Below are 16589 nucleotides of genomic sequence, written 5' to 3'. Positions count from 1 at the left end.
GAAGATCAAGTGAGAGAAAGTTGGGCTGAAAGAGTACAACAAGGGTCACCACTACCCCCTGCTGGAGCCTCATGGAACTTTAGGTGTTTTCGCTCAATAAACACACACAACGCCCAGTCTGGGAACCGAAACCGCAATCCGCTGACCGCAAGTCCACTGCCCTAACCACTGGGCCATTGTGCCTCCACATAATTTAATACCAACCCCATTTTTTCTTTTCTTTTTTTTTTTCATGACTGATTGTGCTCATTTATGGTGCCAGAAAGAAATTTCCACTCGAGTGTTTGACAGGTAGATGATACTGATTTTCAATAACACTTTGCAAAATCTCCTGTCACCTTTTAGCATTTTTGTTACCACATTTCTGTTGAAATGCACATGAAATTTTGATGGAAGGTTTTAATTTAGTCCACTTTAAAACAAGATGTTTGTATTAAAGAATCAAATGTAGTTTCAGGCAGGTTGGTATCAAAAAGGTTAACTGAGGTATTGTTCATTGATTATCTACATCAGAACATAGTCTGTGGATATGTTCATCATCATTTAATATCTGTTTTCCATGTCTGCATGGGTTGGATTGCTAGAGAGGAGCTGGTAAAGCCAGGGGCTACACCAGGTTCCATAATTTGTTTTGGCATGGTTTCTACAGATGGATGCTCTTCTTAATGTCAACCACTTTACAGAATGTACTGCGTGATTTTTAATGTGGCACCGTCACAAATGCTTTTTACTTGGCACCATCACCAGTGCTTTTTACATGGCACCTTAAAAACAAGTTTTATGCCTAACTTAAAATTTATTCCCCCCACAACAACAAGATAATATATTTCTTTATTGCCCACAAGGGGCTAAATATAGAGGGGACAAACAAGGACAGACAAAGGGATTAAGTCGATCATATCGACCCCAGTGCAAAACTGGTACTTTATTTATCGACCCCGAAAGGATGAAAGGCAAAGTCGACCTCGGCAGAATTTGAACTCAGAACGTAATGGCAGACGAAATACTGCTAAGCATTTCGCCCGGTGCGCTAACATTTCTGCCAGCTCGCCGCCTATAGATAATAGCAATGTTCATAGCAATGCTGTCCATAATACCAATAGTGAACTCTTCCACCAGGATTGGAGAAACAGCATCCAGCAATGTGAAGGTTTCTCCTGTTTGATGAGACAAGACAAATATATGGCAAACTGCCTTTTAATTGGTTGCCTTGCTTAGTCCTTGGCAAAAAGCATTTCTAAAAGCCCCTTTTACATAAATTTACAATATTTTCATATTTTCTGAGAGAAATGACAAAATCATTAATAGGATGTTCAGGCAGCTGATTCAATGAATTTAGTTTTATCCGTTCATTGAGTATATTTCTACTGCAAGTAAATGGCTGCCTTATCTCTTGGACTTAATAGAAATAAATCCAATTTATCATTCACATCTGGCTTCATAAGTCTTACGATATCTTTCAAATTGGATAATGATTTTCAGAAAGGCCTCAGCAGATTTATCTTTTAACACGAGAAGGCAGATTCGTATTGATGAGAGTTGATTATAGTAACTTCTTAAGTGTGAAATTTGCTGTAATACACACTTTCAAATGTGTCAATAACCAATCACATGCATATTACACACTTCATAAGTTAACTAATGAAGTCATTTCGTCCATCTCTAATACAAAATGGCAAGCACATATATGTACACGGGACTTTTGTGGTCTCCAGTCTAGTGTTAGTAATTAAAGTAACAATACACAGCGACTATAGAATATCCAATACAACATACATCTTTAAAAGTATCTATTTTAGTAACATTTTCTATTGCATTTTCTGTTGCATTTCTGGTCTATTCAAAGAACTTATGATGGTAACTGATAAAATCACCATCAAGTAACTTTCCTGCATATTTGAATCAATCTTTTGACTTCTGAAATTCTAAAATAAGAATTCTACTCAATCTTTATATGAAGAAAAATTTGAGTAGAACAGAGTACAAAATCAATAATGAAATTATATGATAGAAGCAAAATCTTAATGCTGATCAATATGTAAATGTTATTGTAGATTACGCCTGCTAAATATAGCAAAACAAAGAAAGAACAGATTTACTGATACCTCTTACAGGATGCACTGCTGTGAGTGAAAGAATTAAGACGTAAAAATAGTTACAATAAAATAACATAAACCCATTACTTTAAAGATGCTTTTTAGACATAACCAACAGAATCTAGCATCATATAGATTAAACAGCTGCATAAAAAAAAACTACTGGGATGTCAAGGAGGAGGTGTGCTTTCAATCAAGCTGAATTTATAACTTGCTTTTGATTATCACAAGTAGCTCTTTCACTAAAACTTATCTTGCCAATATACTTAGGAATCGTATCAACGTCACAATTCTTAAACTCGACTACTTCTGAAATCAATAGGTGTACGATCACTCGATTGTGGATATCCCTGATCATTAAACATCAAACAATTGACTATTTCCTACATCAGAGAGTCTGATGAATACACATTTACTCTTTTTTATCTTTTTATTAAGAAACCGTATCATATGTTGCTCTGAGTTTGAAAGCCACCCTTGTTAAAAAAAAATCAATATAAAAAAAACAACAGTAACCTAAAGAACTATTGATAAAAGGAAAATAAAAACTAAGCAAACAAAAAAAAAAAAGAAAAAATTACTAATGAAAACAATTTCTGATACAACTAAATGTAATGTAGGTGCAGCAGATGAAAGGATTAAGTAACTAAGAACCAAAATAAATTAAAGCATCAAAATTAGATAATTAGTAATGGAGAAAAACCTTTTTAAAAAAGATAGTATGTTAATTAAATTAAATTACAATATATTGGATCAATGCTTTCTCTGATGTGACAGTAAACTCCAAAAGACATATTACATTAGCTCAGCTTCTATTATATTACAACACAGCATTTGGCACTTGTTGTACATGGTATTTTCTTTGTTTTAATGAACGTGCAGAAATACTAAGCTAATTAGAACGATAACTGACAAAAGCAGTCAGGGTGGAATTAAACAATGCAAGGTTGATGTAAACAAAGGATCTATTTTGCAATAAACAAGAGATTTTAAGATTCCACTAACTATTAAGAAGAACATACATTTTTTGACAATAAAGACATAATAAAACAAGGAAAGCACCATCAACTATAAAAATTTAATCACTAAAGAAAAAAAACCCCAAAAAGATATATAAAGACTAAGCAACATTTCCTACTTATGTAATACATATAAATGAAATTTTCTTTTAAATACTTCTTGAGTTGTGTTTCCTTTATGGATAAAAGGTCAGTTGAGTTATCAAGAAGTGATTGAAAAACAGAGCTTAAACAATTAAACAATAAGCAAGAATTTAAAGTAATACTATTGGAGCGTTAAGGAACAGATATTGTTTACCAAAAATAAAAATAGAAATTTCAGTTTGAATATATAAATAATACTTAATCTTTAGAGGAATAGGATGCCGAGACTTATTGAACGATATATAAGACTGTATGTATATATATATACACACACAGACATATATATATATATATATATCATGCCAGCATTGTAAACAACGGATATTAAATGTTGATATACACACACAAACATACAAAAGGTATGATAGTGTGTATAGTATTCAAGCAAAGAGATTACATAAGGACTGGAATACTCATACAGTTTTTTTTTTTAAAGAACGAACTGAATAAATACAAGCAATAAAATGAATTAAATACATTCACAAAATGACACAACATATAACTTTATTGGTTTATAGTCTGGTTTCTTTTTTCTAATCTCGTATCTTGAATTGAATGATTTTTCTTTTCTTTTCTGTTTGGCAATGATTTTTTTTATGGCTTCATATAATTCTCCGTGTTAAACACAATGACATCACAAAGATTATCAGAACAAAATGCTCCAAGTTGAATAATAATGCCTTATAAGATTTTCTTACAAGTATTTTATTCTTTATCTTGACACAAAAGGAAGATGAGAAGTCCCAATCGTTCTTCAGTCTAGAGATTGTCAACTTTATAAGAACTGTTTCTTACTAGAAATCAAATAGCTCTGAGAACTATTTGGTTTCTACTAATGGGAACCAAAACCTCCTAACAGATTTCAATAACCAAAAGTGAGGCATTATTATTATTAACTTTTACTTTCATCCTTTTGGTGTTGAAAAAGAAAAAAATGAAGAACCAGCCATGTACTGGTGTTTATATGACCAACTTACTTCCTTCCCTAAAATTGCTGACTGTTTGCCAAAAATTAAAATCATTATTATTGTTGTGGTGGTAGTAGTGGTGGTGTGCTGGCAGAACTGTTAGCATTCCAGCCAAAGGGCTTAGCAGCATTTTGTCCATCTTTACATTCTGAGTCCAAATTTTGCTGAGGTTAACTTTGCCTCTGATCTTTTCAGAGTTGATATAATTGACTCCCTACCTTCCCTGAAATGGTTTAGTCTAGAGAAGTCCTGGAAAATGGTAGGGACAACATGCATGACAAGAAGGAGAAAGATGAATAAGTTGGGAGTACCTGAATAGAGAGAGCATGAGATCAGCTACCTTCAAAAGTCAAAGGTCACTGTATAAGTAATACAGATGGCAGAGAGAAGAGATAACATACTACATCTGTGGGCCAGAAGTTTGTGAGCAATTCTCATACTAATAACTGTTATTCAATAGAATAAGTACTAGGCTTACAAAGAATAAGTCCTGGGGTCGATTTGGTCGACTAAAGGCAGTGCTCCAGCACGGCCACAGTCAAATAACTGAAACAAGTAAGAGTACATATACATATATATACACACACACACACACACACACATGTGCATGTGTGTGCACGTGCATCTCCTTGTTTTGGCAATGTTTGACAGCTAGAAATGAGTATCATCTTTATACAAGTGATATGTTTTCAGTCTTCTATGAAAACATGCCTAATCATGGAAGATATTACCCTGCTTGGAAGCAAGTGAGGGCTAGCAACAGGAAGGGTAAGCAGGTTTAAAAAACCTGCCTCAAAGAATTCTGCTTAATCCATGCAACCACGGAATAGTGGCTGATTATGATATATATGATTACTACATGTTAGCAGTATTTTAAGAGTTTATTTTGTGATTGATTGTGGCTTCAAAGATTATTGGTAATGTATTGGTGGCAGGAAAATTGCATTTGAGTTTTTCTTGTTTTATTTTTAAATGTATAAGGGCAGTTTACTTGCACATTCAATATTGAATGATTATGAGCCAGGATATTGCATATTTACGGAAAAATTCCAACCATTCAAAGTTTCAAATTGGTATATTTTCCTGCCAAATCCATAGAAGAAAATATATCCCATCATTGATTTGTGGGTGTACAGTTTGTGTCTCATAAGTTTCGTAGTTGTCAGCTAACACCGTAATTGTGAAGGAAATAAAAAGCAGTTAATAGTAAACATACCAGTATTGGTTCCTCCTGTTACTATCCAGGCACCTGTTGTTTTGGCAGCTTTCAGGAGGCCCTTCCGGAAAACTCGTTTCAGTTTGGGCTGGAGATCAAAGTTTAATATTCCACCATGCACTGTGATCAGCAGTTTAGGCAAGTCAAGCCCCCAAAACTTTTGTAACAATTCCAAAATGTGCTCTACTTTACTGTCAAAACTGCTCAGCCGAACATACTGGAAAAAAAAAAAAAAAATAATAAAATAAAAATTAGAACTATTTCAGCTAAAAAGAGAATAAATTCACAAACCTATCCGTTCTTGTTAATACAAGCAAGAACATATCAAATTTAAGCAATTAGCACATCACTTCTCTTTGAAAAACATACGAAAATGTTGCAACATTAAAATTTCATATTGATGATTCTTATAGAGTAAAATAAAATATCAGTGACCAGCTCATAAATGAATAACAAACGATGTTCATATTTTATAATAGAGAATATTAATACAAAATGAAACAAAGTGAATATATCAATTCAGTGAACAATGTGCTTTAAATGGCTACTCTGGCTACTACAATGTAATTGTTAGATTTTGAATATGTGATTTCAGATCAAATCTCTTTCCATACAAGTACAACACTGAAATATGAAATTAATTTTGTAATATAATCAGTAGACAAGTTTTGGTTTGCACGTTTATAAAGACCAGCAATGAAATGGAATTGTGAAACATCCAAATTAATTATGGTTTGATGCTGATGCTTACAATAAATCTATAAATTTACCTATAAAATTACTCATAGAACTGTATTCCCACTCTTAGGCGGAGAGATGGCAGAAACATTAGCACATCGGGCGAAATGCTTGGCGGTATTTCATCTGCCGTTACGTTGTGAGTTCAAATTGCGCCGAGGTCGACTTTACCTTTCATCCTTTCGGGGTCGATAAATTAAGTACCAGTTACGCACTGGGGTCGATGTAATCGACTTAATACCTATGTCTGTCCTTGTTTGTCCCCTCTATGTTTAGCCCCTTGTGGGTAATAAAGAAATATGTATTCCCACTCTTCTAATCCTTCACCCGAATATTTTTCTTTCTTTTTCAGCTATTTACCTCTCTTTCTTACACTTCCTATGTTTTTCTTCTGATGAAGGGCTAATGCCTGAAATGTTAAGACTCTTTCCCTACCTTTTGAATATTAACCCTTTTGTTACCAATCCGCCTGAAACCGCCTCTGGTTTTGTAGTAGAAATGTCTTGTTTCCAAAAGTTCTAAATTACAATCTTCCCGCAAACCTTAGTCACAATTTATGTTCCTAACACTAGCTGAATGATAACCAAGTTATTTTACTAAATTCTTTGTTATATTTAAAATTAATTGAAAGAAACTGAGAGCATCTCAACAGAAATATGGTAACAAAAGGGTTAAGCTTATACAGTAGTCGTTAAAACGTATTCCCCTGTGTTGTCTTTTTTCTTTTTGTTTGTTGCTTTTACAAAATAAACTTATCAAGTTTTATTCAATATTTCAGAAAAAAATAAACTTAAAAATAAACAATGCACTACTGCAGTATGGCCACAGACTACGAAATAAAAGCAATAGAAGAATAAAAGAGAGAAAATACATTTTTACAATGAATTTTTATCTATCAGATAGAGAAAAATAAACCAGTCATTGTTTTCTTTTCAGTAAACACAAATATGATAACAGGAATCTCTAAACTCCTCACCCATTGAACAGAAAAGTTGTTTAAATAAATTTGGTATTTGTGTCTGAAAGTTCTAGTTCCAGTCAGCTCTGCTTGAGCAGATATACAACAAGGAAGTGGCTGAGTGAGCACAGGACTCAATTGGCATTTGTCATTGTAGTCATAGGTGGTGAGCTGGCAGAACCGTTAGCACGCTGGGTGAAATGCTTAGCCGTATTTCGTCTGCAGCTACATTCTGAGTTCAAATTCCGCCGAGGTTAACTATGCCTTTCATCCTTTCGGGGTCGATTAAATAAGTACCAGTTACGCACTGGGGTCGATGTAATCGACTTAATACCTATGTCTGTCCTTGTTTGTCCCCTCTATGTTTAGCCCCTTGTGGGTAATAAAGAAATAGGTATTTGTCATTGTAAGTATCCAATTAGATTATGTTATTGTATAGTTTACATCTAAAAACATGTGCTTCACACTAAAAAAAGAACAAAAATGTAAAAGAGTTCTTTGAGGATGCACAATGGGTAGGTAAGAGCGGCTATTTCCACTGTACCACTTGTGAGGTGGGGCTTTGGGTAAAAGAAAATACAGAAGGATCAGTTAATTATGATTTTATTCAACATATTCCCCTTTCAGATTCACACATCAACTGCAGTGGTCCTTCAGTTTTTCTACACCCTGTGAAAGAACTTGGAAGATTGGCCCTCCAACCAGACATTTTATGACACCCTTAAAGCCAGGAACTTTTCAGCACCCCATTGTATAATTTTTGTGTGTGAGTGTAGACACACACATACACTTTCAAGCATTAATAATGTTTTAGATAAATATCGTTATTAAATAAGTGAAAGCAATTTAATCAAATATTAAACAAAAAAGAAAAAAAAATGCATTTGCTCAATATGGTTTTATAACTTAGACTGAAAAGCTGGAACACTGCCAATACACCAAATATTCTGGTGTGTTTCTAAACCATGGCATAATATTCAGGAACACTTAAATTATATAAGGAGTGAAGCATGAATATGGAATATTTTACAAAATCTAATAATTTTCCCAATGAAGTGCAAGTCTTCAGATACTCAGAGTAACTGCACTGACTCTGCTATTCAACTGTGGAACATATGTACCCAGTGTGGTAAAGATCTTCACATACAAGATCTCTGGACACCAGTCTCAATAAGACATGCTGATACATAACTAGCTGTGCCAGGTTTGCTAACATTAACCCTTTAGAATTCAGATTATTCTGTCGAAAGTAATGCTTACCATAAATCTTCAAGTATAATCCACCCTTGAGTATAATACGCAGGGGATTTCTAGGGGGGCTGTACCTCTGAAAAACCTAAACCTTGTGTTTAATACGTACTCCTTCTCTAAATTGAGTTGTGCGTAATACAATAATGGTGATGTTATATTGGAATGTAAATGTTTGCAAATTATTTTTGTTATATGTTATTCTGTATTCTGAATACTTTTATTTCAATAAATGTTGCTTACTGCAAGTTATGGATGATTCTTTTATGACTTCATTGCTTTCAGGCTTAGCTTAAGGTATTTTCACGCCCGACATCACAAAATGCATCTGAATAAACATTGCCGGACAGCAAATAGAGACTCGGACATTGCTTAGAAAATATCTTTCATTTTTAACCGTGTATATAGTACGCACTAGGGATTTTGACCTTTAAATTTGGGGGGAATAATGCAGATTATATTCGAGGATTTACAGCAATTATTTACTTCGTTTTGAATTAACCATGCATTATCCTGTAGCTTTGAGATTTCAATGATGTGAATATATATTTTTAGAATGACATTGTAGGCTATGTTTTAGAGGCCAGGTCTGGCGAGTTTGAACATGAAACAAATAAAATATTTGGGCTGAATATAGTCAGTTTAAATGCTAAATTGTTAATAACCTTTACCTGTCACCTGGTATTACCCCACCTGATACTATGAAAAGTTAGTGCTAACAGGGCTGGAAGAAACAAACATATGTCTGATAAAAGACATCTTACACAGATATTAACAAATACGAAGATGCAATCATTGAAAGTATTTCATAACATCCACTGTTCTTCCAGATGTTTCCAAACAACTACCTACACACAATTGCAGAAGGTATGGCTAATAATTGCAAGAATTTTGCAATAGTTAAACAAAAAAATAAATATAGGAGCAGGTATGGCTGTGTAGTAAGAAGCTTGCTTCCAACCACAATGTTCTGGGTTCAGTCCCACTGCATGACACCTTTGGCAGGTGTCTTCTACTATAACCTGAGACCAACCAAAAGCCTTGTGAGTGGATTTGGTAGACGGAAACTGAAAGAAGTCCGTCATGTGTATGCATGTATGTGTGTGTGTGTGTGTGATTTTGTCTATCACTGCTTGACAACTGGTGTTGGTGTGTTTATGTCCTTGTAACTTAGTGGTTCGGCAAAAGGGCCTGATAGAATAAGTAGTAGGCTTTTTAAAAAAGTCTTGGTGGTCGAATTGTCTCACTAAAACCCCTGAAGATGGTGCTGCAGTCAAATGACTGAAGCAAGTAAAAGAATAAATAAATAATGTGATTTCTATGCAACTTTTTCATCATAATTCCTTAATTTCAAATTTAAATGTCTAATTACTCCTCGTGTTGAGGGGATGGTCATCTCATTGTATTAACAGCCATTACTAAGGGAAGTCATGTGTGTTTAATAAATAGGCGCAGGAGTGGCTGTGTGGTAAGTAGCTTGCTAACCAACCACATGGTTCCGGGTTCAGTCCCACTGCGTGGCATCTTGGGCAAGTGTCTTCTACTATAGCCCCGGGCCGACCAATGCCTTGTGAGTGGATTTGGTAGACGGAAACTGAAAGAAGCCTGTCGTATATATGTATATATATATATGTGTGTGTGTGTGTGTGTGTGTGTGTTTGTGTGTCTGTGTTTGTCCCCCTAGCATTGCTTGACAACCGATGCTGGTGTGTTTACGTCCCCGTCACCTAGCGGTTCGGCAAAAAGAGACCGATAGAATAAGTACTGGGCTTACAAAGAATAAGACCCGGGGTCGATTTGCTCGACTAAAGGCGGTGCTCCAGCATGGCCGCAGTCAAATGACTGAAACAAGTAAAAGAGAGAGTAAAAGAGAGAGTCCACTAATTCCATATATGAAGATGGACAACACAGGAGGCGATTCATTAAGGAGCTTAGAGTTTATATAGAACAAGTGGGAAATATCTTAATTAGTTCCTTATTAGATTTGGCTTAACCATGATTGCTTAAGTGGATTTAGGATACAATGCAGAACCCACTCTCTGTGACTGTAGAACAATCCAAATCCATTATCAGATTCTTTTGCTGATTGGATCATTTGAGAGAGAGCACAAAGGATGTGCAAGGTTGTGTAAAATAAAGTGGACACTTCTGATATAGACAGGGGATCGGTTATTCTGTGTGTATTTCATTTTTAAAATATGTACACCTTACAGCCAATAACAATAATAGTCCTTTCTATTATGGGCAGAAGGGATGAAATTTGTGTGTATGTCCACTCTCCATGCTGGTATGGGTTAAATGGTTTGACTGGAGCTGATAAGCCAGAGAGCTGCACCAGGTTCCAGTCTGATTTAGTACGGTTTCTACGGCTGGATGTCCTTCCTGACATCAACCACTCTTGGAGTGTAATGGGTGTTTTTGGATGCCAGTTACATGACACCAGCAACAGTGGAGGTACAATGGCCCAGTGGTTAGGGCAGTGGACTTGCAGTTGGAGGATTGTGGTTTCGATTCCCAGACTGGGCATTGTGTGTGTTTATTGAGCGAAAACACCTAAAAGCTCCATGAGGCTCCAGCAGGGGGTGGTGGCGACCCCTGTTGTACTCTTTCACTTCAACTTTCTCTCACTCCTTCTTCCTGTTTCTTATCCCTGACCTCCTACGCAACCGCTGAGCCTGGATGCACATTCATCCATCCGTCGATGCTCTCGGCGTCAGGGGTTGACCTGCTTTCTCTTCTGCGGGTCTTAAGAATAGCAAAGGACTATGTTTTGGACTTCTCCCACTCTGGGACGAAAACCGCTTCGCTCGACAGCAACAATCATGACGACTCATAGATGTCATTTACATGGCACCGACAATGACCACAACTACAATTCACAGATGCCATTTACATGGTACTGGCATCAACCACAATGATTCATGGGATGGCCACCACTTTTTTGCATATGGAAAACCAGAGCTTCTGGCATTGAAACGTGTTAAGTATGTGAAATTGGTAATATTTACATTATAGGACTACTTCTACTGCACAGCTTAAGGTAGAGGTTGATAAAATGGGTATCAGTAATATGTTGCTATGAAAATTCCTTTTATGTTAAAACAATAACAAAAGCAAGAAGAAGAACCTGGTCAGTGCCTTGCCTAAATAAATCAATATCATATGTAGATATTGTGATATTAAGGCAGAAGCTGGAATAATACACACTGAATTAGAATCCATGTCGACCTTCTTGTAGGAAGATATCGCTCACACGCAAAATATAATAACACTGCTAACATAATAGAATCAATAAAATATTTATGTGAAACGCTTTCAAGAGGAGCGGAGAATATAATTCAATAACTCATATACCATTAATCATCCATAACCATAACAGCAATATTAAATGAAAATTCTAAACTGAATATGTACATTAATTATTTCAAAACATCTAAAATCATGAAAATTAAATTTATTAGCAATTTTTTTTTTTCCGCTGATACAGAATCTATTTTTTCTGAGGTGTACACTCAGTTATTTTGATTGATTACTGCTATTTCATTGATCACCAAATAGATCATGAAAATTAACAATTCCTTTCATTAATATAGTATCTTTTTTTTTTTTTTTTGGTACTAGATTCTCAGTGATATATTACTGATATATATTTAAATGCTCACCCAACTGATCATAAAAATTAATATATTAACAATGCCTTTCACTGATATAGCACCTTTTTTCTGAGCTAGACTCGCAATGATAGTCACTTGATATATAATACTGAATCGATCAACAAATTGATCGTTAAAATATATTTATTAACAATTTCTTCCATAGATACATTGGCTTATTTCTGAACAAGATGCTCAGTGCTACTCACCCATTTCAGCATATTACTCATGTATATTTTATTGATTACCAAAATAAATCATGAAAATTAAAAATTCCTTTTATGGGATACAGCCTCTTTTAGATACTCATTTGATATGTAACAGGATGAGAGATTCCCGCACTGGATGGGTGCAGCTCACATCCTTTACACTAAATATTAATCGAAGAAAGAGTTAAGATTTCCGATTAACTTCAACAGCTAGCGTCCAAGTGCATCTCCGCTATGCTTGAACAGGCAGGATCGACTCACTCCACTTGACTACTGCCGATAAGCTCCTAGGTTGCCGATTTGTCCAGAGGAAGGAAATGTTTATATTGCGAATCGAAGAATAAATATTTATACTGTTGAAGTTAATCAGAAATCTTGACTTTTTCTTTGATTAATATTTAATGTAAAGGATGCGAGCTGCACCCATCCAGTGCGGGGAATCTCTCATCCTGTTACGGATATATTACTGGTATTTTTTCCTTGATCATGAAATTGATAATAAAAATTAATTAAAAATTTTCTTCACTGATTTATTCTGAGCTAGATACTCAGTGGAATTCAGTTGTGTCATATAATACTAATATTTATTTAATTGATCAGCAAACTGATTCCTTTCATTGATACATCTTTTTTGTGAGCCAGGTGCTCAGTAGTACTCAGTTATTTGGCATATCACTGATATTATTTTATTGATCACCAACCTGATGAATGTTGAACTGACCAAAGTAGACTGAACTCAATCATTACTCTAAGATGCGTTTAACTGTTGCCATTAACAACATAGCTCAGCCAACAATTGTAATAATTTTTCTTTTTACATCATAAGCACAGAAATTCTTTTTTAGTTAGAGGGGAAATAAGAGTGTGACATTTATATATTACAATAGTTAATGTAAATGGCTGCATGTGCATGAGGAAGGAGTAAGGAGTAAAATATTAAAAAATGTAAGGAAGAAAAAATATAGTAAGTAAGGGAGAGAACAGAAGAGTGAAGCTGAAGAAGTAGGAATAGAGCAGACTTGCCAGGAGGCTTTTTATGTACTTCATGTTGCTTGCTACACACAGATTGAACAATGAAGCAGTAAAAAAAAAAGAGATATTGCCATTATTTCAAAGCCCTTATAGTGAAGTGCTAGGTGATTGTGATACAAAGTGTGTGTATAGGGAGGGAAGAGAGACAGAAAAAAAAAGGGAAGAAAGAAAGTGAAAAAGAATAAACATAAAAAAAGAAAAACATTCCAAAACAGAAAGTTAATGATTTCTAGTAATTACTAGAGAGAAAAATTTTTTTTAAATAAAAAAAAAATTTTTTTGAAAATAATTGATGCTGTAGTCCTAGAGTTAAATTGCATCAGTACTATCTTAGATCCAGTAATTATGTAGTTAATGGTAATAGTGTTGTCGAGAGTAATTAAATTGCATCTACCTGACAGATGCAATTTAGGTAGGAGGTTTTGCTTATAAGTGTTCTGTGCAGTAATATCTTAACATCTGTATTTATGCAGATAATTAACAGCGCTAAAAATCAAAGCCGAAGAAAAAGAGCAGAAAATGTAATAATAATGACATTTATTATGAGGCTTATCTTACAACGAAAAGAAACTACATGAAGTTATGTAAGAGATTAGGAATAAGATTAAGAACATTTCTACAACAAATCAATATTTATAGATGAAAAACGACTACTGTGATTCTCGGGTGAGTTTATGTAGTAGTTCAGACAAAGCCTGGTAGTTATTTACATGAATTACAAATTACACCACTCCTACAAGTCCAGAAATACATAATCAGATTCTAATAACAAACCAACAGCTCTAACAACAACAACAAATAATAAATAATGTAAATAACATTATATAAACAACACCCGTCTTCTTTGATTATATTGCTTACAAACTAGATCTATGACATCCAAAGAGCAGAGCCACAATAAACAAATATAAATATCACATTACACGAGACCTATCTAATGCTAATGAGTGACAGATAAACAAATTGCATTGTAAGAGTCTGGTAGAATATATATATATATATTATATATATATATATATATATATATATATATATATATATATATAAAGGTTGGCAATAATTGATTTGTTACCATATTTCTGTTGAAACACACTATTTTTGATTTAGTTAATTATGAAAATAATGAAGAAAAATAAAATAGGTGCAGGTATGGTTGTGTGGTTAAGAGGTTTGCTTTTCAACCTCATGGTTTTGAGTTCAATCATACTGTGAGGTACCTTAGAATAGTGTCTTCTGTAATAATTGTGGGCCAACCAAAACCTTATAAGATGGAAAATGGAAAAAGACCAGTGTGTGTGTGCGTTTATGAGTGTATGTATGTATGTGTATTTGTGTAAGCATGTGTGGTTGTCTCCTCAACTTGACACCATGTGATTGCTATGTATGAATTTCAACATTTTCTGAACATGTCTAGCAGTGGAGAAATATTACCTTGCTCGGAAACAGGTAAGGGTTGGTGAGAAAAAGGGCATAAAATCATAGAAAATCTACCTCAATAAATTTTATTCAACTTATGAAAGCATGGAAAGGAAATGATGATGACAATGATATTAAACTGATATTTGAAAGATAATTCAACATTGAATTTTGATGGAAGGTTTTAAATCTTGATTACTTTAAAACAGGAAGCTTGTATCATAAAACTAGGGGTGGCCTCAGTTAATATCAAAAAGGTTAAGATAATGTTCTAGGGTCATACAACACACTTTAGCAGATCCACATCAAAATTTAGATTTGTGGAAGACACACACACACACACAAAAAAAAAAAAAAAACTTAAAACAAAATGGAAAGATTTCATCAGGAATGGTAGAATATATTCATTTGTTTCATTCGTTTTGTTTTACTTTTTCTTAGCATGGGTTAAATGAATATATTATTAGGTCATTGTTTTACGGTTGGATGCTCCTCCTATCACTAACTCTTACTTGTTTTTTCAAATAAAACCTATCTTATTACACTTGTCTTCAGAGGCTCAAAGCCATTTCCCCTCTTAATGTCATTCATTTTCTACTCTAGGCACAAGGCCTGAAATTTTGGGGGAGGGGGCTAGTCGATTAGATCGACCCCAGAATGCAACTGGTACTTAATTTATCAACCCCAAAAGGATAATCTTGGAAGATTTGAACTCAGAATGTAAAGACAGATGAAACACCACTGAGCATTTCACCCAGCATGCTAACGTTTCTGCCAGTTTGCCACCTTCCCCTCTTGATGTTTTTGTAATTTCCCTTTGTCAACGAATCATCTATATTTGACAAAGGAAATGAGAACAACATCATTACTTGTAGCTCAGTGATTTTTGCAGAAGCGCAAATGCAGAGTAATACACAGACAACATAAAACCATCCTCCCATACACATGCACACAACAGTTTTAGTTTCTGTCTAACAAATCCATTGGAAAAAGTCAGCAAATTGGGTCAATGGGTTCCTCACAAACTTTCCAACTCTAATCGCATGCAGAGAGTGAATGTGTGCTCTTCTTTGCTGTCACATCTCATGAATGAACCTGTTTTGGACCCAATAATGACTGGTGACGAGAAATGGGTTCTGTATAAATATGTCAAGTGCTGAAGATAGTGGGTAGGGAAAGGAGAAACACTGTCATCCCAGGCTAAAGGAGGTCTTCACCCATGTAAGGAGTTGTTATCTGTTTGGTGGGATATGAAAGGTTTAGTTCACTTTGAACTTTTAAATTCAAACCAAACGGTAACAAAGGAGATCTACTGTGAGTAGCTCAAGTCAGCACTAGAAGAAAAATGACCATCTTTGGTTTCAAGATGAAAGGTGTTCTTCCATCAGAATAATGCTCGGCCACATACAGCGAGGATGACATTCCAAAGGCTGGAGGAGTTTGAATAGGAAACGATGCCCCACTCACCATATGCGCCAAACATTGCCCCATCTGATTATTATTTATTCCACAGACTTCAAAATTGTTTGGACGGAAAAAATATGAATTCTGCAGATGAGATCAGAACAGTACCGGAGGAGTATTTTTTGTCACAGACAAGTGAATTCTGGAAGAAGGTCCTTGCAAGTCTACCAGACAGATGGAAGAACATTGTAGAAAAGGAAGGAGCGTATATTTTAAATTAAAAGAGAACTTTGTTTATCTTATGAAAAATAAAAGAAGTATAAAAGAACTGCATTATTTATGGGATGACACAATATTACATAAGGGTGGGAGTAACTAGAAAGAAGACAAAGATGGTAGTGATGAAGTGCTAGAGCAAACTCACAAAGTATAATGTAGTAAAAATTAAAAGAAAAGTGTCTTCATAATATGCAATAAGGAAGTAAACT

At 34.7% G+C, this 16589-nt stretch overlaps 1 protein-coding gene across 11 annotated transcripts in view; it reads right to left on the bottom strand.

Annotated features, from left to right (window-relative positions):
- LOC115216453 (transient receptor potential cation channel subfamily M member 3) overlaps positions 1-16589 on the bottom strand; it is an 841279-nt gene that overhangs the window by 205119 nt on the left and 619571 nt on the right. For all 11 annotated transcript variants that reach the window (XM_036506322.1, XM_036506319.1, XM_036506321.1 and 8 more), the window contains one exon: positions 5444-5660. In XM_036506322.1, coding sequence (XP_036362215.1) covers positions 5444-5660 — 217 coding nt within the window. The remainder of the gene's footprint in view (positions 1-5443; positions 5661-16589) is intronic.

The sequence above is a fragment of the Octopus sinensis genome, linkage group LG10, assembly GCF_006345805.1.
Source record: "Octopus sinensis linkage group LG10, ASM634580v1, whole genome shotgun sequence".
In the NCBI taxonomy this organism is placed as follows: domain Eukaryota; kingdom Metazoa; phylum Mollusca; class Cephalopoda; order Octopoda; family Octopodidae; genus Octopus; species Octopus sinensis.
This window is presented reverse-complemented; position numbering and strand designations above follow the sequence as displayed.